The sequence below is a fragment of the Hirundo rustica genome, chromosome 6 (assembly GCF_015227805.2).
Source record: "Hirundo rustica isolate bHirRus1 chromosome 6, bHirRus1.pri.v3, whole genome shotgun sequence".
In the NCBI taxonomy this organism is placed as follows: Eukaryota; Metazoa; Chordata; class Aves; order Passeriformes; family Hirundinidae; genus Hirundo; species Hirundo rustica.
The window spans coordinates 49,511,165-49,538,283 of NC_053455.1; the positions used below are offsets into that span (position 1 = coordinate 49,511,165).

The 27,119-nt window shown below is 39.7% G+C and overlaps 1 protein-coding gene across 1 annotated transcript in view; it reads left to right on the plus strand.

The window, feature by feature from the left end:
* The window catches only part of SERGEF (secretion regulating guanine nucleotide exchange factor), a 166,609-nt gene that overhangs the window by 23,988 nt on the left and 115,502 nt on the right, over window positions 1–27,119 (plus strand). The window contains 2 exon segments of the mRNA XM_058421057.1: window positions 7,638–7,738; window positions 8,387–8,544. Coding sequence (XP_058277040.1) covers window positions 7,638–7,738; window positions 8,387–8,544 — 259 coding nt within the window.

Consider the following 27,119-nt stretch of genomic DNA (forward strand, 5'->3'; position numbering starts at 1 on the left):
ATTGCTTTCCCTTTGTTTATCTCTTGTAGATACACGCCTGTTCCTTCTGAGGCTCAGATGGCGATGGCATATTGAGAGTAGCAGGATCTTGTGTTCTCCAAATTAGGCAGAATCACAAATGTTTGCAACATTGCAGCTAGAGGGAATGCTTTTTATAAAATGAGCTAGAAAACACGCCTATTTTGTAATTTGTAATCTCTGAATAAGATTTTCTGTAGCACTGTACTGTGTTAAGTCTAATGAAACAGGACCTGGACCTTGCCTCAAAAGGGAATAAGCATCTAAGCAGACCTTTTACAAACAAAAGATTACAAAATCCAACACAAGAAAATAATTGGAAACAAATAAAAGCACATGCAGCATATTATGTATAGAATAGGCTATAGAATGTCAGTAAAAGTGTGTGACTCATACTACTGTAGTAGCATAGTGCAGAATTTATTTGCAGAAGTACTGAACAAAAACCCTTTGGTATACTATGATGCAGTTTGAGATAGTTTTCCATAGCTGGTTAATGTTTTATGCATCTTGCTTTTCTGGAGACATCACCAAACTGTGCTTTGATTTTCTTTTTTTTCTGCTTTTTGTTGGGGCTTTGTTTTTAGTTGAAGAGTTAAGTCCTCTATTGAACCTTGAATGCAGCAGTTCTTCTGTTTGCTGGGTAGAGATGAGTTAGATTTGTTTTTAATCATGTAACTAATTTTAGCCAACAATCTGCATTTTAAGGCATTGCTATTAAAAGTCTAAAAGTGAGATATGTGTCATAGTTTGAATTTAAAATAAGCCAGAGGCACAGCTGGTGAGGCAGTCATGACTCTCTAATCATGAGCGGAGGGAAATAAGGAGGGAATTTTCTCACCTTGTGGGATGAATGCAAAGTCTGATAGGTGCTTTAAAATTCCACCCTTGCCCCCAGTCCCCTTCCCCAGCTTTGTTTCACAATTGCATTTATTTCATGATGTCTCCCCATTTCCTTTTTTTAGCCAAGATGATATATCTGTTTGATATCAGCAATATGAGCACAACTCCACATGCATTTAAATTCTTACATTTTAGTTTTACCTCTGGTTTATTCAGATCTTTGTGGGGTAATTCATATTTCCAGTGTCTCCTCTAAAAGGAAAATGGCCAGCATCCCATCTAAAACTTGAACCAGAGACAAGAACTCCAGTGTCCTGGAATTTGCCCCATTCAAAGTTATTGTTCAGTCTTTCAAAGCAGTGAAGCATGCTGTTAAATATGTGAATAATCCCAGTAACAGAGCATTCCCCATCTTGAGACATAACTTGGTGTAACTATGGAAGGAAAAAAGGAGGACTATGCCTGTTTTTTCGTGAATGAAAGTCAAGGCTGTTTAGATGTTTAAAGATGTCCAAAGTGCTGGTAAAGATGGATCTATTGGTAAAGTGCATGTCAAATTTAGCATGTCATGGAAATGGCAAGTTATGTCTAGCCTATCATATGGAATATTAAATGACTTAATACAGCTCTGCCTTCAGCAGTATTTGCTGTAGCTAAGCTCCCATTTCCCAAGGTTGTTTTCCAGCCAGGTCAATTCCTTGGCTTGGTTTACCTTCCCTTTCACAATTAGTTCAAACACAATGAATGCAGGCAGCCTAGTGGGGAGAAAACTGGGTCCAAAGTTTCTTGGTGTAAACTGTTGCTGAAGGAGCTCTCATTCTGTGCTTTGAGCATTTTAGTCTGTGTTAAAGACTTTCACAGACCTGGTATCTTCTGTTGGTGAATCTCACACATCCTCAAAGCTTCACCTGCTTAGCTGAGTATTTGCCACTATATCCCATCTTCATACAGGTCACTGGGTGTTCAATATTTTGATATCACCAGGTGGCTCTGAAAGGAGATGGGATGATTTTCTCTTTTTTTTTTTTTTTTTTTCCTCCCACATCAGTAGGAATGGGTCACAGTGAGAAGCCAGTTATTTGCTGGATCACAGATGAGCCTCTCATTGTAGTGATGTGAAATCTTGTCGATTTGTCTTGCCCACATGCCTGTGGTTAAATTTGATCACCAGGAGACATGTGATGTAACTTAGGATGGCAGGAATCTTTGACCCACTTGAAGAGTGTACGAGTTCTAACTGGTAAATCCATAGCTGTTACAGGAGGACTGGTGATGCCTTTATGGTTCTCTTCCTGCAGCACTTGTGGCCTTTTGTTGCAGGTTTAAATCTGTTCTCAGAGTGCTTGGAATCCTTGTGAACTGCAGCTTGTTGTGTGGATGCTCCATGGACTATTCTGAACCAGCTGTGTATTGCAGCCTGTGACTGCAAAGGCTGAAAGTAGCAATGGAAATATTTCTTGTTTTCTGTTGCTGTCATCCCTGAAATGCTTTTGCTGCTTTGTTTGAACTTCCCTGAATGGGGCATGACCTCAATACTATGCATAGATTTGTGTTTTAGTGATGCATTCTTAATAGCTGTTATGAATGAATATGCAAAAAAATACAGGAGTGCCCTATTATATGAAGCTGCAGCAGTTTGTAAGGAGGTCATGGAAAGAAGATGTGTGAGGAGATGTGGACAGATCTTTATGCTGAACGCCTGTGTTAAAAGGATTAGGACAGATTATCCTGTGTTTTACTGAAACCATGCAAAGGTACAGGTGTTAGGCAGCAGATGTGCTGGTGCCTGGTTTCCAGCTGCTGAATTGAACCTGTTTTTAGCCAAGAAGGAATTAAGGATGTATGGATGAATGTTTTTCTGTTAGGATGCCCTGGACAAGTGCTGTTTCTAGGTAGATGAGGAAGTTTCTCAGAATGGGTCAAGGACATCAGTGATTTTCTGAAGGACAGCAGAAATCCATAGATATGGGAGAAGTGTTACTACTATGTGTAGGGCAGGGAAGAGGCACGGGCAGGGAAGAGGCAAGAGGCAGCCTCTGAATGTCAATTTTTAATGTCTGCTCCTGTGAATTTTCATGTGAAAGGAGGCATTAGGAATTTTTTATATAGAACTTCTTATTTCAAGCCTGAGATTAGGCATTCAGTCCGAATATCCAGAGTTCATTTGAAAAGTAATCATTACTGCAGCCATGAACTGAGATAGCCTAGATGAACTCTTTCATCTAGTATTTATGAAGGATAGTTCAAAGCTTGCCTGAGTACCAAATAGAGATTTCATGGAGATAACACTAGTGCATGATATTATTGTAAAACAAGAAAATTGATATAAAGATAAATCTGAGTCTAATAAAAATAAGCAAATTTTAATGTGCCTATTTGTCTGTTGTGTTTTACTGAGAAACAACCAACCTGTTTTTAAAACTAATGTACTTTTTTTTTTTTTAATTGCTAATTCCACTTATGTGGCTGAGCTGACAAATTGATTTAAAAAGTGCTAAAAGGGGAAACTGACATGCTCTACAGCCTCAGTCGCAGTATAAAACAGGACAGGATAAGCTACACTGTCAGGAAGGAAGCAACTAGAAGTGCTTTATGCAATGTTGCCGGACTTGCACTACTCTGAGGGCTATTAACTTGTAATTTTGAGGGCATTCTCAGCTGTCGGTGCTTTGTTATACATGAGGACAGAAGGATGATGTGAAGAAAATGTTATAGCAGTGTCCTCTCACGCCTGGCAGGCGTGCAGGCTAGCTCAGTTCTGCACTGCCACAGCGAGGATCGATCGAGGTTACAGGCAGGGTGAGTAACCTCCTCCCTGTGAGTTCTTCGTTCCCCACACCAGCGAGCAGACCTGATGGAGTTGCGATGGCGGCGACGGAAAAAGTCATCTCTCTTTAGGCAGGGTAGAAGGTAGTTTATTAAGGGGAGTCCAGCAAGAAGCTCTGCCTCAGCCGACTGCTGCCCAGAGAGAGCAGAGATCAAAGCTTGACAGCCACTTATAAACGGGGGAGGGCTGACAACAGGTCAGCCAACCCGGGAACATGAGAGTGGTAACAGGGGCGTCAACTTCTAAACCATTAACGAATCAGGAGGGGATTCCCCGGGAACCAGCCTACCACTCGACACCTCTCCTGGATCTTTCCAGAGTCCAGGGAAGGGTCTCGAAGTGACAGACAGGGCAACCAGCGAGGAGAGGCGGGGAACTGACAGGGACAGGTGCAGGGAAGGCATGATTGGCATATAACGTCTGGTTATATACCTAACTCATAAGGGGGAAAACTAATACAGAACACAGGGGGTACAGTGGACTAAACCATTACAAAAATAACTTTAAAAGCTTACAAAAATAACTTAATAACTCAATAAAACAACTCTCACACCACTACAAAATGCAGAGGAACATTTCAGAGAGTGGTTTGTATTCAAGCCCTTGAATATGTATGTACCTTCATCTGTATTCTGTGAGGGATGTGAGTATGTGTTTTGGGCGATTTGCTGCTGTGTGTACACTGATGCATACTGCTATGTCTACAGTTCAAAGAGCATGACCAAACCAGATCTGCATGATCATGTAGAATCTCAATGTAGCATACTTTGTTTCCATTGTTTACTTAAGGAGCTGTCAGAAAGTTTTTCTTAAAAATCTCCTCTCCTTTGTCTTTGTTTTTCAGCTTTCTGAACTCCTGTACTGTGTGGTTCATTCAGGTTGTGAACTGGAATAACACAGGATGCATGAATTTATATCTCTTACTTCTTAATTCTAAATGGTATTGAACCCTCTGGACTTTGTCTGATGTAGCATTTGCCTAGTGAAAAAAACGAACATTTTCTATAAAGTCATCTGGGACAATGTGCATGTTCACAGTAGAGGAGTTGAAGTGCCATTTGGAATTGGAGCCTCCATGCTCAGAACACGGCAAGAGCCAGGTCTTAGGAAGCATTGTTAGTATCTTAGAAGAACTGGAAAAGCTTTTCAATATTTTATGCTTCTTTCTACACAAGTTGTAGAAATAACTCCTGCCATTTGTGTGCCCTCTTCCTGCATAGAGCCTTGTATGCAGTATTTCCATTTTCTGATGTCTCAGCCACTTCCATGGTTGATGTGCTCTGTCCATCACTGTGTATGTTTTCTTGACTTCTAATTAAAATCTGTCCTAGTCTAATATTAGACCAACACTCCTTGTTATATCACCCTTCATTCTTAAATAATTCATCCTGCAACCTCCTTACTCTGTATGACTAATGTCTTTTTCTCAAATATTCTTAGAACATTTTAAAATACGATCTATTTTATAAGCAGCACAGTAGCAATACCTCCCATTACAATTGCTCAACACTTTCTGTCATAGCTCAGTGCTTTCTTTTCCTTAGGATTTTGACGAGACTTTAACCTTTGGCGGAATTTTCCATGCATTGGTGTTTGCATCAGCCTGAAATTTCCACATGAGACTGGGTTTTTCTTTGTTTGTTTACTGAAAGTATGATCAGTGTTTCACAGAAAAGGCACATGTAAATCAGCTTCTGTTAGTTTCTCTCTCAGAAAAGACAGATTTATGTACTTTGAGTTTATTTATTTTTTTTTTAAGGATCCCTAGACAGCTGTTTTTTGGCTGAAAAATAGAAATGATTGACTATTAGTAGGAGTCTGAGCAAACAGGAAGAAGTCTGGGGTAGGAATGTGTCTCAATAAGAACTGAGAACTGCATTGATGAGCAGTGAGAAGGAACTGGTTGCTTAACTAATCTTTGGGCATTCAAGAAATTCTTCCTAATAACAAAAATTAATTAATCTGGCTTTAATATTTTTTTATGAATGTTCTCCATGTTTGTGTACTAATAGTCAGCTGAAACTTGTTTCCCTTATTGTGGCAAAACAAAACAAAAAGGTTAATTGCAAATGGTCTGTGTTTGTAATTGGAAACATTTTACATTCATGTTTTACAGAAGCAGTTCACATTCTGCTAAGGGTTCTGTTTGGTTTTGCACATATATGTGATTCTTTGCTGGCTTGCCCAGTGAAAGAAAGCAGAATCTGTGGATGGCGGGTGTTTTGCTGTAGCTAAGCATTGTTGCTGTTTTAATCCTTCATATATGTTTGCAGTCTTCTGTTCCACTGGAGCAGTACCCTGGTACTCCTGGGATGGTGCAAAGGTTCATATTTGTTATGTCAGTGGCTGGTGTTTCTTGTTCATGTCTGGATCCAGACAGAGCACCAGATTTATTTGAGGAAGGAGTTTTTTCCCCCAAAAGGTTGAGTTGAGAGAAACTTTTGTTGCCTCTGTGTACAGATGGTGCTGTAGACTGTGTGATGATCTGGGTCTGTATTATCAATTCAAAGCTTGCCTTTTTAGAGGCCTTACAACTTGCTGATGTTTTTGCATGTGGCACTTGATACTTTTGGCTTCTGAGAGTTGAAATGCTTTAATTCAACTGTAGTCCTTGGGATTAATACAGCAATGTCTGGGTAGGGCTTGAGAGCCTGTGGTATGTTAGTGATCTAACTAGATGTTAAAAAAAAAATATTTCTGGCTTTAGATTTCATAAAACAGTTTCAGTTCCTGTAGTTAATATAAAATAGAGCAGCCTGCCTATCCTTTCCCAGTCCACTAATAGGGTTCTGTAGAAGTGTAGTAACCTGGTATGATGTAAAAGCCTGAAGCCTAGTCTGTATTTAAATTTGTTATGTATATTTTTGCAGATGCAGGTATTTTTAACAGAGATCTGTCTAAATTACAAAATAAATATACTAACTTCAGAAAAAGCATGTTTTTATACCTCAAACTGTCTTCCTAATCGAAAATACACTAGTAGTTCTCTTAATGAAATTTATTTTTATCCTTTAACCTAACAAAATGTAGCTATGTTAAAAGTCCTCACTTATATTGAATGTAGGATGTGACTGTTTTCAGCTTTTCCCTGAACCGAAAGGATGCTGCGAAGGAAAATCTTTGTGCCCTTGAGAGAGAAGGGCAACTAATTTTACCACTTAATTATTCTGGGGGAAGCATTATCAGTGAAGTGAGATAATGCATCTGAAAAACTTGCAGTGATTGGAGTGAAAGATACCACTGCCAGCAGATTTCCAAGGAAAATGCCTGTACTTCTGTATATGAACTGAGGTTTCCAGTTTATTTACAAAATGCATTATCACCTTAAACTCCACAAACCAGCAGTGTCCGCTTGTGTCCCTTTCAAGACAGTTTAACAGCACCCTAAGGAAAAGAGAGGTGTTCAGGTTTCCAAGGGTTTGTGTTTTGGCATCTGTTCAGAAACCTCTCAGTTGTCACTTTTGGGTGGTGCGACCATACCCCTGTACCCAACCCCTCTGTGGGATGTGCTGGACTGACTGACTGACAAGGTGTGTGTGTGCAAGCTGACTTGCTGGACTGGATGGTATTTTCCCCAGATCCACATCTTTTGGTCTATAAACCAAAGGTGATGACTTGAGTTCAATGCCAGAGAGCAGTTTGAGGCTTGGCTGGTGTGTGTACCTAACTCAAGGTCATTGCAGGTTTCTTTCTGGGCAGGAATGTGGGTTGATGCTTCTAGTTAAAACCAAGTTGAGGGCTTTACCTTATGCTGTGTGTATGTTTTTAATTGGAATCCCAGAAGGGATAGCTTTTCATGGGTTATCTGCAGGGACCTAGTCACTTCATTAAGAAAATAAAGCTGTCTTTTTTTTTTTTTTTTTTTTTTTTTTTTTTTTTTTTTTTTTTTTTTTTTTTCTTTTTTTTTTTTTCTTTCTTTTTCTTTTTTCTTTTTTCTTTTTAATTAAAGGAAAGCAGAGGTAAGAAGGATGTTTATGAAAGTTATCCATACAGGAGAATGGTGTCAGTCCTGCAGCAGTGCACTTGGAATAATAACCCTTGGAGAGAAGGGTGAGCCATACAGTGCTGATTTCTTTTAAAGTTACCTTTCCTTGGCCAAGGATGTGAAAACAAACTAGTGCATTTCCAATGCTTAATGGCAGCTGCGTTGGTGTTCCTGACTAACCAGCTGTCTCCTAATGACTATAACTCTGCTAAGAGTAGTGACAGAATGTAACTTCTATCAGGAAAACATAAAAATCTGTTAAATGCAGGTCATGCAATGAATTGTTTAGGGCAAAGAATGGGAATAGAAAATAATTATGTTTTCCATAATCTTTTATGTGTCAGAATAAGCTGGTTTTTTTGTGCTTCTGTTAACCTAAAATATGTCCTTTGTGTAACCTTTGTGTATTTATTGTATGCAGAATATCCAGGCTATGCAGCTTTACTGACATGGTTTGTTTACAGCCCAGGCCACCATCCAGATATTATTCTGCTAGAAAAGAATTTAATGAAGAATGAGTAGCTCTATAGAAGTATAACAAAATATCTTGAGCTAGTTTTTAATGGTTTTTTTTGTTCTGTTCCCAGAAATAAGATTTCACCAGGCTTTTGAAGCCGTAGATAAGATGCATTAAAAAGTTTGGTTTTGAATTGGCATCCACATATTTCAGGAACTTGGTGAGTAAGTAATCTTGAAATGTTTTTTGTGTTTAGAAGCTGGCAAGGTGTTCACCTGGGACAGAGTGGACAACAGGCAGCTTGGAAGGCACATGGTGGTTTCCAGTGAGCAACAGAGCACAGCATCTGAACAATGCTTGGAGCTGTTGTGTAACATGCCTGTTTCGGTTCCTTGCCTAAATGGAGCATCTTAGGTAAAGAAGAAAATTACCATCTCCACCTGCCCACCTATTTTTTGGTGGTGGTGTGTTTTTGTTTTGTTTTAGGGTTTTTTTGTACATTAAAATAATCAGAACAGTTTCCTAATAAAACCCTCCTAAATGCTGCAGCACAAGCTCTTCTTGCTTGCTCTTCCTGTAAGCTAATAAGATTCAATTATTTCTTTTAAAAGGATTTGCATTCAGGAGCTAATTTTTTTCTGTGATATAATCAGCTTTAGCAAATGATTCCATCCAAGTTCTTTCAGGTATCAATGTGTGCCGGGTGTAAGTTGTGTCTGCAGTGCAGCTGAACAGAGGAGAGTGGGACTTTGCCCAGATACAGCCCTTCTTTTGTCTGAAACTCCAGACCAGCACCCCACAAAACACAGCTGGTGGTCCCTATGATCCAGGGGAGAGGCTTGCACAGCCATATAAACAGTTCTCCTGGCTTGTATTGGAGCTGAGGAGAGTGGAAATTCCCAGTACTGTGGGGCAGGAACAAAAACTTGTGACATGTTTGAGACATGTGGTTGATGGCTGATCCAGAACTTCTGCCCATTGTGCTTACTCTTGATCTCTTGTGCTCCTTGAGAAGTCTCCAGTTTGAGTTGTAGGGTGAGTGAAGAAGGGGACACGCTCAGGAAAGCAGAGATGGGGGAACAGGCACAAGGTGGGCTTTGTTTAAGGTGCACAGATTAATGATCTGTCCAGGTCATCTCATCTGTCCTCTCTCAGAGTGTAGTCATCCAATGCATTAAACTTGAGCGAGGTATTAAAGAGAACCTGTGAAACTTCTGAAGAGTTGCCTTGTTCTAAAACAGGCTGAAGAGTTTCAGTCAACCAACCCAAAGGCTCTCCAGCCACATGGCCCAAGTCGCAGAGGGCAAAGACAGGAACAAGGAGAGCAAAGCACTGCTTACTCTTGGAGAAGACCAGGTTTGAAGATCATTTAAGGAACCTGAAGGTGCACAAGTCCATGGGACCTGATGTGATATACCTGTGGGTCCTGAGGGAACTGACAGAGCAATTGGCTAGGCCACCATCCATCATACTTGAGAAGCTGCGGCAGTTTAATGAAGTTCCCACTGGAAAAAGGGAAACATAACCCTGATTTAAAAAAAGGGAAATAAGGAAGATCTAGGGAACTACAGATTTGTCAGTCTCACCTGTGTGCCTAGCAAGATCATGGAACAGATCCTCCTGTGAACTATGCTAAGGCACATGGAAAATAAGGATGTGATTGGTGACAGCCAGCATGGCCTCACCACAGCAAATCTGACCACCAGCCTGACAAATCTGGTGGCCTCCTATGATGGGGTTACAAAAATGGTGAATGAGGGAAGAGCAACTGACATCATCTACCTGGACCTGTGAAAAGCATTTGACACTTTCCCACATGACATCCTGTCTTTAAATTGGAGAGACATGGATTTGATGTGTGGGTGACTCAGTGGATAAAAAACTGTCTGGAACTTTGCAGTCACAGGGTTGAGGTCAGTGGCTCGATGTCCACCTGGAGACCAGTGAGGACTGGTGTTCCTGAGATGCTGGTATTGGGATCAGTGCTGTTTGTCAATGACAAGGACAGTGGGATGGAGGGCCCCCTTAGCAAGTTTGCTCCTGATACCAAGCTGTGCTGCGTGGATGATGCTGAAGGGAAGGGATGCCATCCTGAGGGACCCTGTCGGGAGCTCCAGAGGTCACTTTTAGCTCCCCTGAGTCTCAGACAGCTTTCTTACCTGTTTTGACACAGTGTCTCTACTTTTCTGTGATTAGTTACATATAGACAGCTTCATTTCTGAATCTGCTTCACACTTTTTTCATCTGTGCTGTGTGCAGCGTCTCAAGTACATTGTTCTGTCATTGGTCGGACAATGCAAAGCCAAGGCAGCTGCAGCTTTTGCACAGTGGAACTTACACTTGCCAGGACAAGTGATCCATGAAAGTGAAGACACGTTCCTTGAAAAGAAAGAGGAACAACAATCTCATCTTTATTCTGCTGCCCTCAGTGCTGTTCCTCCTTATAGACCTGTGAGAGACCTGATTTGAATGATTAGCCATGGCAGTGTTCTGGAGCAGACATCATTCTTTGCAGAGATAACAGCACAAAGATGACTTAAGAGGATCATTTGCATCCTAGGATGGAAAAAAGGAAAAATAGATAATAAGGGCTGAAATTGTTTCACTTAGAGATTACAAAATAATGCCAAAGCTAGGATTTGTACTTGAAAATGCATTAAATCACAGTATGTAGTCTATGTGAAGTGAGCTGTTCTTTGTTAACACATAAGCAACCCCTTTTTCCATCTGTTGTCATGTGGAGACAGGACTTGATTTGAGAGGTGAATTGAAAGGAATACAGGGAAGATGAGTTCTTTTCCTTGCTTACCTTGAATTAACAATTCCAATTTCTGTGTTTAATGCAGAGAGACAGTTTAACAGTTGAGGAGTACAACTGATGATTTTTTTATTCATGGTCTATTTTTATAAATCACTTTTAATGATTCAACTGAATTTTTGGCAAAGCTGTGGTCTGCTGATTGCTTCTGTACTTCAGTTAATATTGTTAAAGCCAAAGTGGAGAAACTAATTTAAGGATTAGAGGACAGTATAAAAGACATAAGAGTTTAGCTCAAGGACAGCACAGTAGTTTTAACCTCCTGTGTTACTCCTTTTCTCCATGCTCATGTCTTGCCTACTTTTCTCCACCAAAGACCAGGGATTCTCCTTTCTTTGAACTGACACTGTTACAATGTGTGTCTACCACTTCAAAACCTGATTTTTGAAGTGTTGTGAGTGACCTATTCCATTGTGAGTTTGACTTCAGCTGAAAAACTTGACCTTGAGAAATAAGAGCACTTTTTTCCTTTAAACTGAAGCAAAGGAGGAACAAACCCCTGAGTTTTAGATAATTATCCACTCATCTGAGGTTGTCTTTGTGTCAGGTTTAAAAGTGTGGAGGTTCCTGGTGTTGAACGGGTTTAAAGTTCTTGCATTTTGCCACTGCAGGTGTTACAGTGTGTTAATTTGGTTTATATTGTGTTCCATTTTTATATTGGGGTTTGTAATGTTTTCTATTGTATCCCCTTGGAAACTGTATCACATGGTTTGTCCATGCTCAGCAGTGCCCATCCCCCACAGTGGAATGTAACCCAACTCTGTTCCACTCCCACCTTGTCCCTGATTGGGTAGTGGCTTGTCCCTGCCTCTGGGCCCATCCCCCCTGGGAAAAAGCCCCGGGACGCCAGGGGGGGATGGGGAAAGAGCTCTGGCCAGCAGGGGCAGGACCCCTAAGAATAAAGCCATGATATCCCCCCAGACAGAGAGCAGGCACTGTGCCTTTTGCCACTGACAGTCGTCTGGGTCTCTAAAGAACCTCAACATGCCGGTCTATTTGCTGATTTCTTTGCAGTGCTTTGGTGCCTAACCAACGTGGCATAGGCTAAGGCACTGAGAAGTTGTGTGAAGCATTTTGCAGGCAGTGCTCTTGTGTTGTGGAGCATCCTTGATGGCACCTCTTCAGAACATTTGACTCATCTGATGCGTGTTCATCCGCCGCTCTTCAGATGAGAGGACAATTAAATACAAATGGCCCGAAATATGATGAGTCTCTGTATTTAGCAAATGCTACAAAGATCTCGTTTAATGTTTCCTCCTTGTCCAAATGCTTTTCCAGTCTGTTTGATATTTTTGGCTTTAATAGCTATCATTCTACTGTTTGTGGTATGTTCAGCATGTCATTCACATTGCAGCAAACATTTACTGCAGCAATAAACAAGTGAGAAGTGTCTGTGTGGTGCTGAATGTTTCTTGCTAAGCTGGATGGAAGGAAGGCCTGCAGTTATTTTGGATATTCATGGCCTCACATGGAGCCATGTTTTCATCATGTCCTTTTCTACTCAAAGTAAACTGTGCTAGATCACGGTTTTCTGAGGAGGGATCTCTGAAGTTTCAGTTAGGAAATTAAAAAAATAACTGTCACTCAACTTCAGTCTTGATGATGAATGTAGGGACCAGTTGTGTCAGGGAATGAAAATAACTGATAGACTCCTGACAACATGTGCCTACTGTGTTTATCCTGATCCTGCACTGGTCCATGGCTCCAACGTGCAGGTTCATCCTGTGCAATACAGATTGCTTTGGATCCTCTGTATGGTTCCTTTCTTTCGGGGAATGACATCATAAATGCCCACATTTTCATGGCGCTTTGCCGTCAAAGTTTATCGCTGTTCTTTTCGGTGCAGTTGGCAGTAAGATGTCATTTTTGTTTAGGTGTTTGAAGAGTAGCTCAGTAGCTCTGGGTTTAGCATATTCTTGTTTTTCTTCCTTTCCCTTTTCACATAGCAAACTATTAAGCAGCTGCCTACAAGACAAATCTAAGAAATCTGTATAATGACAATTAATTGCTTATATAACTGATAAATTAATGTATACACATTATTACCATAACACATAGTCACAATAATACTGAAAATGGAACCTTTTGGTTTTAAAAAAAAGTGACAACTGTTTTTGACTTATCAGGGAAATTTGTTAGAGGCCTCTTTGCAAGTAAAGAGTTGAGGCTTTAAGGGGTATCAAAAGAAATAAGCTATTATTATTATATATCATCTCTGTGGTTTGTGTGTGGCTTTTAAATACTTATTTGTTTGACTGGCTATTGTAAGTGTTTTTATTTTGAATGTTCACAATGAGAGGTTTGTATTTTTGTGTGAGAGAAATAAGTTGAACTTTCCTAAACCAAATTTTACTGCTCAAAGTTTGAGAATATGTGTGGAGTAACTGATTCTTTAAGCTGCTTGAAAAAATAACCACTTTGGGTATTAGCAAAGAAGGTAAATGCAAAAAAAAGTTGAATTGATGTGTAGTTCTCACTTGCTAAGTGAAACTGGTGTGTGTTGTGAGTTTTTCGGTTTAGGTGTAGTGGGTTTTTTTACCCTGTTATGTACTGATGTCTTTTATGATTTAGTCTTGAGTAATGTCTTTTTAGAAATGGCATTGCTGAATTTTCCTTGATTGAGTTTGTTATGCTGTTTTAGAGATACAGTGATAAAAAATTTAATGTAGAGGTGGTCCCTTTCATATTCTTGCATCGAGTTCTTGGCTTATCAATTAATTTTAAGGACAATAAAGGAAAATAAAGGCCACGGAGAAGTGGATTCTGAGTACAGCTCACTCTGCAAGTGAAAAATTGCAATTAAGAATGAAAATAAGAGATCAAATAGTTGAAATTATTATTAGGGGGGAAAAACCCAAACAGGATGTAACAGAAGATTGAAACTACAGTCTGCATACAAAATGCAGCGAGTCTGTGTTTGATTACGTGTGTTTGTGTGCTCTGCATGCCCTGTGTAGGAGAGTAACACTAATCTTGGCAGCACGGCAAGAACACTGAGAGTATACAGTCATGTCACAGGCAATGAGGAAACAGGATTTATTTTGTGGGTTAGTCAGTTATCTCTGCCCTTCTCCTAGACAGGAAATTGAGAGCAGTACCAAACTGCTGCAACCCAAATGCCACTTTTTGCCTAGGTAGCCATCCAGTTTATTCTGTGCTTTTCTTATCCTGTTTGACCATCATGACCATGGTTTGTCAAGAGTATCTTATGGCCTAAGTAGAGAGACAATTTAACATTCATAGCAAAGTCATTTCTGCAAGTTAAGAATAGCAGTGTGTTATGAGCAGAGCCTAGCTCACCAACTCTGGGTATGTAATTTTTGGAAAGCAAAGAGGAGGTGATACTGGTTCCCAGCACTGTGCTTCCTACCACTCCTATCAATTTTCCTGCAGCTGGCACTGGATAGAGGGAAATGGGAAACCAAAGTCACACCAAGGTGATGGCAAAGGAGAACTTCTGCGCTGCCTTTGCGTGCCAGGGAGCACATGCTGTGTGGGTACAAACTAGAGGCTTTCCAAATATCACTTTTTCAGATAAGGATTGGTTTAAAATTACCAAAATTGGTCTGTTGGGGTTGTGCTGCAGCAGTGAGGTGGCAGCCAGGGCCAGGCTGCTCTGCAATCCGTATGGGAGACGAGGAAAGGTCGATTTCCTGACAGATGGGGTGTTGTAGAAGAGGATTGACATGGGATAAAGTCAGGAGGTGGAGACCCACCCAGCATGTGATGAGTGAGGTGTTAGAAATGTGACTCTGGGAAAGCTTCATAAGTCATAAATTAATTTCCAATTTCGTAGTGTGTTGCAGTTAGAATTCCAAATGAGTACCTTACTTGGAGATCTCTGAAAGTATCAGGAAATTAAAAGAGACTAAAACTACTTGCAGCAGTAGCCCTGGCTTGTGCAGACAAGCATCATCTGTCAGTAGTGAGGCCCAATGACACCAAATTGGCATCTCTATTTAATGAGCTCATTAGTAGCAGAATTACTAATCTAAGTTGCCTTGTTGTAACTTTCTGATCCCTTTATGTTCATACTATATTTTGTCCCATCCTTCTGCATGGATTGTTCCAGTAACAGTGCACCATGGCTGCAGCTCCGAGCTTAGAGACAACTTGTGATCCTGCTCCTTGGAAGGATTTATTTGCACCAACCAGCACCATAAATGCTCAGGAATGCCCTTCAGAGCATGATTCAGTTAAGGCCTGCTAATCAACCTTGGGCAGTGCTACAAAATTACTTAAAAATGTACTTGGTTTTAAGACTGTGGGCAGCAACCTTGGAGGGTGACAGAACTCCAGTTCTGCCTCACTGACGTGATTTTGGTTGCCTTGTTTGTCCATGAGAAGCCTGAACAGAAAGTTTACAGTGTAAAATGCACCCAACCTAGTTTAAGGTGAATCAGATCTAACCTAGGGTAAGTGCATGGACACGTTCCAAGTGCAAGTGAAAATGTGGTTTGAAGCTAGAGGTCGGTGGAAAAGTCCCTAAAGCATGCAGTTTTTCATTCTCAATTTGTCATTAGGACTGTTACAGAGAAGGAATTAACAAATCAATGCAGGCAAAAACGAGAGAAAATCAATAAGAAACTGTAGTGAACTGGAACAAAGCTATCAATTTGCAGCGTTCTCTGCAAAGAAATCTCATCCATACCTCCTTTTATGGATGGGAAAATAATGCCAAAATGATGATGATTTGAGGTTAGAGTAATTGTTTTTTACTTGGCTGATCCCAGAACTTTAGGTCAAGGAACTTCTGGTGTAAATGCTGCTTATCTTTCCTATTTCAGTTGTGTTGATGAATTTCATTGGCAGATTCTGTAATACCGAAATCTTATGAAAAAATAGTCAAGGAGAAATACCTGTTTTAAGTTACCCTCACAGGAATTTGATCGAACAGTCTTTTTAATGGTTTACTTTTCTGTATTAGTGGAAGTGACTTTGTTAGTTGTTCATTGTTTTTCTGTCTCCTTAAGTAAAATGCTACTGCTGAAAAGTTATTCTTTCATAGGTAGTATGCATTCTGGAGGTAGAGAATATACTGCATTAATGCGTAGGTTACTGTGGGTGAATGGCATGGGAGAGAGCTTAGTTGTGCCAGATCCATCTATTTATTGTGTTGTAACATTGGTCCTTTTAAACCCATTTGTCTCTGTGGGGCCATAAACTCACCAATGCAGTGCCGGCACACAGACAGATTGCTTCTCCCTGCTTTTAATTTAGGGGTTTTGGATTTGGTTTGAACCTGGGTTGTGGTTGTACTTTTATGCTGGTGATGGCGTTTGTATTTATCTGGAGTTTCCAGCTTTCACTTACCAACGAGTCACTTAAACTCTGGGCCCTGCCAGTCCTTCTGGCCTTTGTGCTTAGGTTAAGTTATTGTAAAGCTACTGTTTAATGAAAGATTCATCAAGGAGAGATTTGTGTTTCTGCTGTGGTGCCATGGCACACAGCAGCCTTCCAAGACTGCTGTACTGGGTAGTCTGCTCAGTGACAGGGACCAGTTTGTCCTCCCACCTGGTGGCTCATCTCCTTGCCTGCTGGCTGCCTTTCTCTAATTTAAACTGAGGTTGTCAAAGACAGAAACTGCTTCTGGACTCTGTGTTTTAGATGGTCTAATACCATCTGTGCCTTTGCCCCAGCATTCAACCAGTGTTCTTGTGGAAGGAGGAGGGGGAAGGGGGAAGAAAAAGTGGAAGTGATTCGTGATTCATCTAGTCCTGTGAGGACAAATATGCTAAACTGTCTCCTGTTTTAATACCTGCCTAAGGGTTTTTTCTTGGTCTCCTGGCAGTTGATTGCTGAGGTCTCCATAAATGCAGTGGATTTTGCATGTAATCAGATGCCGGCAAAGACTAAACAAAAACTATGCCTCGCAATTTTGGTGTGGGTTTTTGTTTTGTGGTTGTTGGTGGTGGTTTTTTTTTGTTTGTTTGTTTTTTGGGGTTTTTTTTGTTTTTTTTTTGTGGGGGAGGGTTGTGTGGTTTTTTTGTTTGTTTGTTTGTTTTTGTGTGTGTGTGTGTTTTGTGGTTTTGGTTTGTGTGGGGTTTTTTGTTTGTTTGTTTGTTTGTTTGTTTTTGTGTCATAGCAAAAGAAATAAAAACCTTTAGAAATATTTAAAAACAAAATCATTCTCAGAGAGAAAAAAATTGATAGTTCTTACCTTAAAAGTTTGATTTTGAAAATGCCGCCTACTACAGTTTGCCAGTTTAGCTCCCATTTTTTACAATTCTTCCTTCCCCTCCCAGGTGTAAAACTAATGTAAACAATCCCTTCCTTGTTAACAAGTGCATCAGGATGCCGTAAGGAGTTTTTAGGATGTGTTTGTTTTTCTAGAACATTGTTTGCCATAATGTTGTTCTTGTAAGTGTTAAATTAACAAGTATTAATTAGCCATATTTCTTACTGGTGATTGCTTCAGTGGAAATCCCTTTTGTCCAGCTTTTTTATTTTTTGAAGTTGTCAAGGTTTTCCTGCAGCCTCCACTGTTAGTTGATTTCAAAATTGTGAACCCATTTAAAGCCTTGGAAATCTCAGACCATGGTTTGTTTCTATAGAAAGAAAAAAAAATTAAATAATGAAAAGCTAGGTGCTGCTGGACCTCCCAAGAGAATACTGAGGGGAAGGGATGAAAGCCATTTAACAATGTCTAACGGATGAGACAATGTTATTACAGTGTCTGACATTTAAGTTTTATGACAAGATACATTGCTGGTGTTTATAACTATGCAATTCCTTTATTGCTCTTCTATATGCCTAGATGTTGTACTTTGTGTTGTGTTCTGATGCAAGCATATGATATGATTTTTGCTTCTTGGATCTTATTCCCTGCTCCTATTTCCTCTCTTTGGCCATCTATTTAGATTTCTCATTGTTTTGTGGTGTGTTCTTTTTAATGTGTGGATGAAGGAAAATCCTTTTGCTTTGCTACTTTTGGGAAAGGGTTTATGACTTAAACACACAAAAGTAAATTCCAGAAATAGAAAATAGTGAATTGATTTTTTTTCTTTGACTTCTTGATCTGCTACTTCTCTTTTTTAGGATTTAACCACTACAAAGAAAAATAAAAGCATCTTGATTTTTTAAAGATCACTCACTGTGGTAGTGCAGTTTAAATGAAAAGGAGCATCCACTTCTGGGGTAAACAGCTCTGTATCTATAACATTTAGACAATAATTGGTTTACGATTATAGTAAAAAAAATTCAACTTCGTGACTTTTGGATTTTTTCAAAATTTTGCCAGAAAATAAGGGCAGAAAGCAAGATAGAAAGCTTTACAAGGTTTTTAATTATTATGGGTATTTCGAATTCTTGGTGTAAATGTATTTCTTTTTTACCACAAAAACCATCTAGGTTGATGGCTCTTCTCCTGTTTGTGTCACTGAAGTCTTCCCAGTGGATTAGATCATTGAGGTTGCTGTGGCACCATGCAAGCAGTTTTTCTCCTGGCTGCAGACAAACCTGCTGAGATCAAGCAGTGTTTGTGGCATGATGGAAGCCTGCAAGTCCTGCCATTAGCCTTCTCTTGGGGGGAATATAATACTTTGGGCTCAGCTGTGGCAGCTGTAGTGGTGAGTTCAGCACATCAGCAATGCCCTGTAGTTGCTTTCAGAATGCCTTGAAAACTTATTGGGTGAGAAACACAAGTGAAACGAATGTGTTTGCTGTAGAACAGACAGAGGTGTTACTTAATTCTTCATCTGTGGTTCTCATACATTAAAGCTCTGCAAAATCATCTCTGTAAAAGTCCGGTCCGGTTTGCAGTTTAGCATTGCAGTCATTGCTGGGGAAGGTGCTGTGGGGCTGGCCCAAAGGTAGAAGTGGTAGAAATGTTTCCTGCATTGAAGTCTGGGAAACATTGCAGTAACTTCCCACGTTGGCTGCTTGCAGCATATTCAAAGATCCCACTGTATCATTGGTTGCTTTTTGACCACTTAGCTCAATTCTCTGTACAGGTGTATATATAAGGGACTCTGCTGTGGATTTGTGAGGCAAATCTGTCTCAACATCATTCCTTTAGAGCAGCTGGCAAAAGGCAATCTTTTCACCTTTACTGGTCTGCCTTGAATGAAGAACTGTATGAAGAACTGATTCAAGTCTGAAGCCTCTATTTGATCCTACCCTTTGTTTCATCTTCTTGAGTGGATTGTTGGCCAAGGAGAACATTTATTAAACCAATTCTGATCAGTGCTGGAAATACGGGTATTTGAGAGCCTAAGTTTTATTATCAGTGATCTTACCTTGAGCTAGTAGGTGTTAGCTTGTCTTTTGAAAATTTGAATTTCCCATGTCTGAAAGGATTACTTTGAAAGTGCATGCCAGGCTCTTTAGAATACACAGATTGATTTTTTCTTCTTCACAGTGAACCTAATGTTTTCACTGGGTATGCAAGTCACAGGTTGTGGGAGGGGATGTTGCCAGTCTTCAGAAACCAAAAATTCACAACCTTATTTTTGCTGTTTCATGGCACCTGCTGTGCTTTGAGTCCTAATTCTGTTTTAAAAAAATACAAAATATTATTTCATGGTTACTCTACCAAGCAACCTTAAATAAATGAGATAATGGAAGTCGGTGATGACAGTCACTTTTAAAGTTTTACTGCATATTCCTATGACTTCTTCCTCTTTGATACTGATTCTACTCAGTATTTTTATCTGGGACCTCTGTCACATAGAACTGGGGCTAAGAAAAATGTGGATATTTGTAGAAATGCATTTACGTGGTCAGTTGCATAACCTTTTCAGGATTTTTTTTGTTGTTGTTCAGTTTATATGTTAGACATAAATGTCCTAAACAAAATATAATGTTGAGATTAGCAACTTGTGAAAATGAGAAGGTACTTGGAACATAGTAATAGAAAGCCCTTTCTTGTGGTGTGGGTTTTGCTGTTTTTTGTTTGTTTGTTTGTTTGTTTGTTTGTTTGTTTTTAAGCTTAGATTAAGATAGTATTTGTAATTACAGTGATGATCTTAATAATCTTAAGATACAAATGCTTTAAGTTTGCTGACTAGCTGTTTAGAAATACGAAATAGGATTTGATGTGGTGTTAATGTCTTTCATGTTTGAGAGATAATGTGCCCCATCCCCATCTCTTTAACAAATGTGGACAGAGTAGTGTCCTGTGTTGCTTTTCTGCATGGCACATGGAGACATCTGCAATGTCTTGTGGCCAAATGAGTCAGGAGTGCACTGCTGGTATTCAGGGTCTTCAAGGATGGCTGTTTTTGTGTGTGAGGCCTCTGTTTTGCAGTAAGATTGGCAGAAAACCAGTGAGAAAAGACTGTTTATTCACTTATGTTGCATTCATGCTCAGCATGCCATGCCAAAGAGAATTCTAATAAAGTCACTTTATCAGAGGACTTCAAATTTAGTAATGCTAAGGATGTGCGGAACTACTGATGTACCTCTGCTGAATTTAAATATACATTCCAGGTTGCCCTTTTTTTGCCTGTACTATCCCTCTTTTTCTTTACTTACTAACAACTTCTGTTAGATAACCTGTGCTCCTATAGGGATTTCAAATTATACTCCTGTTTATTATCTTTTTGGCAACAGATGACATGCTTCTAAAACATCTCTTCCATTTAATGAGGCTACATGTACTTTCTCTTTTGAGTCCTGTGTTTGCAAGAGAAACATTCTCTTCTTTGGTAATTATGGAGCTAAGCACTCTGTTTTGATAGTTTGAGGAACCAGAAGCAAAGTCCAAAAAACTTTTATTCGTGCTAGATAAATATGATTGTGATGCACTTGTATTTCATGCTTATGCATTTATTAAGAGAAATTCTTAATATACAAAATAATATTCATATTTAGATTCCATCGAACTCTCTTATTCAGTGCTGCCTGTTGGCTGATACTCACTGGGAAGAGGAATCAAAAACATGAAAACACTTTGAACGATGATGCTAAATTAGTTTTATGTTTGCGGTAGCAAAAGTGAATCTCTGAATTAGTTCCATTTTAGTACCATTCACTAGTAATTTTCGATTCATGGTAAGACAGAGGTGTAAGAAATGTTTGTGTTGTTACATTTTACTTACATACGCCTAAATGTAATTGAAGAGGATTACTTCCATTTTGGAGAACTGGTATTAGAAAAGCTGTGAGTTTTGCATTGTCCAATCTGCACCTCCCAACACTTCAGGTAATTTGCTCTCACTCATAATTTGATTGACAAAGATCACTCATAATTTGTTTGACAGAGATCTCCATAATCGTTACACAGGCCTTAGCTGGAGCTTCCTTGTGAGGTATTTTACTACTGTGCTTTTTCCTCTATTTTTTTCCCTTGCTCTCTTGCCCAAGAGAGTTGTTGTGTAGACCTACTGAGAGCCATCTGGTGTGCCTGCTTGGAAGGCAGAGCTGCACACCTAAGCAAGCCTGTCACACTGTTCACATTTGTCATAGTGCTGGACCTGCACCTGGGAGGGATGGTCTGCAGGGACAGCTTTGTTACCTCTTTTGAAAATGTCTGTGTGGTCATAAATTTTTGGATACTTCAGCGCATTATTTCTTAGAGAAAAGACTTTCTCCAAAGTTTAGGTGGCTATAAGCGGGTGTCCTTCTCATTTGAAAGCTCTTCAAGGTCTACAGTGAGTTTGGACCTTCAGGGGGATAGCATTCAGGCCTGCCAGTCACTATCTCCAGGACACTCTATACTATACGTTCTCTTGGTTTTGGAAAGAAGATACTTCTGTACTGTAGGAGCCTGAAGGTATGACTTCTTACTCATCCTTTTTTTTCAGCTAATGGCAGTACCTTAAGTTGAGATGTGCTAGCCCTTTTATTTCCCCTGGATCAGTGTCAAACTTTTCAGCTGAGTTCTAGAGCTGACCTGCCTGATCCTTAAATAGTCTTTTCCTTGCTCTGGCTATGTAGCAGCACATTTCCATCCTCCCCTGGCAGATTCTGCTACCAGAGTTGCTGAAATTAATGACTTAGTGGTCAATAGTTACATTCTCCCCCTCTTTCTCAAGGCATGAGCACGGCTACATGCAGAAAACCCCCCAAATGTTTCTCTCCTGTCTTTCTGTATTTCTAAGACGCTTCAAACCTGCCGTTACTGGATGGAGATGTGTGAAGCCTTAAAGACCAGCACATTGCCAGTCATAACAAGGCAAACTTCTTGATCCTGAGGGAGCAGGAGTAATGCACCAGTGGATTTACATGACTACAAAATTATTTTGTCAGCTGCGTGTGCATAAGCCAAACTGCATCTTCCCATCTAGAAGGTTCAAAGTACTATTTGTACTGCTCCTCTTGTCTCATTGCCATGCTAAAATCAGAAAACATTATGTACCTGTCTTCTGCTCTGAGTCATGTTCCAGTGGGCAGGGTTCTCAAAACAATCTTTGCAGGTGAGCTGGCTCAGAACAGCAACACAGTTCAGCGCTTATCTTAGGAAAACAGCTGCAAAAGGAAGAGGGGTGAAACCCACATGGTTAAATAGAGCACTTTGGCTTCTGATGGACAGAGGAAAATGAAAGGCATGAGGTAAAAGCCAGCAAGCATTCCTATGTGCAGTATGACTCTTCATAGTAAATGTCATGTATAGAACCCACTGATACTCTTTTGCAGACAACACTTGGTTCTCTTGTACTCTTGACAGGAGACCTGAAATGCAGCAGGAGTTCCTGGGTCAAGTCCAGTATTGATACAGGGAGGTGCACTCAAGTCAGGGCAGCTCTTAATTATCCAGAGAAGTTGCCCACCAGGTTGTAAAGCTGTAAGACTGCTCAGTTTCTGGTGGCTGTCATAAAAACTAATAGTATGAAAGGTGCCTGAGATTCATTTAAGGTAGTGATGACAGTGATCATCTGTCATCAGATGTTCAGAAGCTGAATATGGTGTTAAGGCAATTTTTCCTTGAAAGGCTTTTGGCAATTGTGATGATTTTAAAAAAGAAATGTATCAAAAGTTTGTTTTCAAAAAATCCTGAAAACTTGGAATTTCCAGTTCTAATGCCAAAGTGAAGCAGCAAGCTTGCAGCCTCCTGTTGTCTATATAAAAAAATCTCATGTTTTTAATTTAGCTTTATAATACTGTTATAGCTTCAGCTGAGTTTCTGAAATGTTTTTAGGTAACAATATTCTGCTTGTCATTTGACAAACATTCAGTTTTACATGCAGCTATACAGAAAATGCTTAATTAGGCCTATTGATTTGAGAAGTAGGGTAAAGCTGGAGATGATTAAGTGTTACAGATTTTAGCACCATGAAAATGTTTTTAAGAAACTAAACATTTATTTTTGAGGAAGAAAAAGCATACTGACTTTGTGTCTTATGGGGGACAAGTGAATGAGTTGGCTAATAACATGGTCAGTGAAATGGTGAGAGAAGTTAATGTTTGTTGTCAAATCTCTTTTTTCCTTTTCTGAAGTTGAAGAGCACTGAAAAATGAAGACAGTTTTAAAATGTGCCGCTAAATTGCTTGTGGCTGCTTAAAGTTCATGTGGCATGACACAGGCTGCTCAGGCTGACTTGAAATTTTTTTATATTTGATTTGAGAAATCTTCTGGAATTGGGCCGGAGGGTTATGAGTTCCAGTAAATGACTAAAAGTGAAATTGTGACTAAATGACTCTTTCACTGATATGTAAGCCATTGGAATATGTGTTATCACAGTGGCTGAAAAATCACTTAATTATTTCAGAGAGCTTTATTTTAGTTAATGTAATCCTCTTCTCTTTTCTAATACTGATTTGGTTTATGATCTATTGGATTCAGTAAGTATTTGAAGTTTGAATTTTCCATGCCTTATGTCATGTTAATGTGTTTTTAATGCTTGAAAAGCATAATTTATTCTTGTGAAGGTTTGCAGAGTAATAGCACATAGATCCTTAGAGAAGAGCGAACTGTAACAGCAATAATATGAACCTAATGCAGTTTGTTTAAATGCTGCTGTGTATGAAGGCAGCATACCATTTTCTGTTCTAGCTTTCTCTTTGGTCGCCCAAATTTATTGCAGTAATTTGCTACTCAGGAGAGAAATGTCTGTATTCATCCTCTGTTCTCACTTTGCTTTATTTTGAAACAGTGACTAAAACCAATCCATTCATCCTTAAATTGTAGGAGACTTGTTCAGCCCTAGAGTAGTATTGATGATGCTAAAAACATAAGATGGGTTGTTCTGAGTAAATACTTGCAGGAAAGGGAACTTTCCTTAGAAAAATCAGAGTTCAAAAGTCCACTCTTGTGAGATGATTACAGTTTCTTTGAAGATCATTTATTTATTTAAGACCTGAAAGACTAGGGGGTTGTTTTGAGGAGGTAACTGTCTCAGTACCGTGTTTACTCTTAACTGAAACTGATGGATGAAAATCTCATGATGAAAATCTTACTAGGTTTGTTCAGCATGGAGAACAGAACATTTCAAGGGTGCAGAGTAGCAGCCTGCTGGTACCTACAAGGAGGCTCATTGAGAAGATGAACTTGGAGAAGCAAAAGACACAAATAGAAACATGGGTTTGGACTTAATATAAGGAAAACATTTTCCACCATGAGGACAATCAAGCAGAGGAACAGTCTGCCTGTGGTGGTTGTACCATGTGAGCCTTACGGAATGGAAAAGATCTCATGGCTGATTTGCTTGCGAGCAGGAGGTTGGACTGAACCTCTGGAGGTTGCTTCGACCCTGGATAATCCTGTGATCCTAAGGTTTTGATTTTGTTCTCAAAACTGTTTCTACACATGCTTGAGATTGAAAATTATGAAGCTTCAGTCCACTGCTGTAATAATAAGCTGTCAGAGGGATAAGTTCTCAGGGTAGTTGTTAAAATGTAATAGGCAAGACTCAAGTTCAGTTTGCAGGAGTGATGCTTCTTACTAGGGGCAACCAGTGAGAGAGAAGGAAATTGAAGAAATCCTGCTGCTTTTTTGCTTTTTTCCTGTCAGCTATAGTACACATTTTGGGTGCAGCAAAATGTATAGAAACATTATGCAAGCAGTTCAGAGCTCTCAATGTGCCCCTCTGCATAAAATAAGGTGCTTGTATTACTCTGATAGGGTAGAAGCTGGCATCTTCTTTCCAGAACTGGCTTGGGAAAAGAGTGTAACTAAAATAGCAGCTTGGGAAAACGGCTTCATGGTTCAGTAGTTCTTTGTTGTTATTTTGTTTTAGCCCACAAACACTAAAATTAGCTGTCCTCTCCTCTTTGTTCTTATTTTCCTTGTACTCCAAAGTTTGCAAAGTAGAAAATTAGTTGAGAAGCTACTGTACAGTTTAGCTATCCATGCACTGAAAATCAGAGCCCTTGATCTGGAGGCTTAAAATGATCATTTTGATTTTCAGGGTTTATTCTGCAGTTTCTCTAGTTATGTGCTGTCTTCTAGCATAAATTGCTCTTTGGTCATATAAGATTAAGTTGAATCGGTTTATGCTGACAGTTTTGCTCTAAATTTATAAGACAAATTCTAATTCTGTGTCCTCACCATCCTCTGTTTTCTTTTGAGCAGCAATAGATGCACTGGGTGTGTGACAGATATTGACATTAGTTCACTAAAAACAGGCTCTGCTCTTCGGAAAATTAAAAAACCTGATGTCTGCAATGCTGTGTTCTTCTGCAAGGGTAAACAGAAAATGAGACAGAGGAGCTTAGAGGTGACACAAATGTGACTTTGTCATCATTAAAATATTTCTTGAAAAAGACTGTCCTGTTTCATAAGAATCTTTTTTATTTGAGTACTTCTTCTGAGTTGCAGTATTAGTCATCTAGAATCGTGTATGCTGTCTGCAGTTCTTTTTAAGCGTCTTTGCTTGTCTGAAGAAGTTCCCTTTATTTTTCTCCTTTCTCACAGCGGTATGTGAACTTTTAAGCACAAAGCTAACTTTTTCACCTCAGTTACTCTTGACATGTTAAGTCAGCTTTATCCACAAATAACTGTGCTAGAAACAAGGCTTTTGTTTTTCATTTGTTTATTTTTCTACATATGCCTGAACTTTCTACTTTGGGTTTGAATTCAAGGCCTCACAATCAATTTTGTGGGAAAACAGCCCATAGTCCAAGGTTTCATTTTTCTTTAAGATCTGCAGGACAGCAACAAGGAACCTTTTCAATTCTTTGCAAGAGCAGCAAAGCTGCTGTTCTTACAGACCATGTTGCTTGTGGGGCTGGTTTTGGCCTGATAAAATCACTGGGGTTTGAAGAGCTGTATATTTGCAAATCACCTAAAGCACCAGTCTTTTGCTGTGAGCTGCCTTGGCTTTTCAAGGCTTAATGCATGGTGAATGCATGGTGAAACTCACTTCCTAGTAGTTACCCCTTGCGGGGGATAGTAAGGAATGGAAGAGCACCTGGGTAGTTTTTCATGGCAGATAAAGCACTTTTGTGGGGTTGCTTGGTTACCTTGTGCAAATTTGTTTTGGTTGAACATGGCTGGAGAGGAGAAGGGTGTGCTCTATGTACAGAGCAAGTGGCGAAGTGTTGTGGTGGGTGGCTCACTGCTAGTGAAGATACCACCCCATGGGTTTGATTGGGACTGCTTTATTGGAGGCTTTCCTGGAATGTCATAGCAGGGGCAGCACCACTTACACATGTGGACAGTCCAAGCTGCTGTTCAGTGCTGTTGGCAGAGATGATGGCTGCTGGCATTGCATACTCTGAAGTCAAAAATCTGAACATCGCTGAAGTGATACATCCCGTACATGTAGCTGGAAAGGTGCCTTATCAATTTAGTTGAAGGCATTGAAAGAATACCATAGTGGACTGAGATTGTTTAAAGTGCTTGGAAAAGTTTGAGATGGTTAAAACGCAAAGACTCTAGAAAGGCTGTTCTGAATGTGGCTTGCCATTGAACCTATGATCCCCTGTGATACCTATTAATTTTCTGTATAACAGGGACGTTTGGGGCAAGCAATAAAGTGTGAAATTTTGTTTTTTCATACATAAAACTTAGCACTACAATGGGTGTCTCTTGCAGGTTTGCAGAATTTTCAAAATTCTCTGTAGTTGTGAAGCTCCAGAGGGTTATTGCAGTTAGTGCTATCATCACTATTGTCAGAATTGTGGAATGGGCAAAGGAGAAACAAAAAAAAAAAGTTACCATTTTTTTCCCCACATACTAAAGTACATTAGAAATCATGCTAGTTGCTTAAAAGTGCTAAATCCAGTAATTATTTGTGTAGAGAGGGCAAGTCATAGTGGTCCCCAACATATTCTGATTTCATGTTGAGTT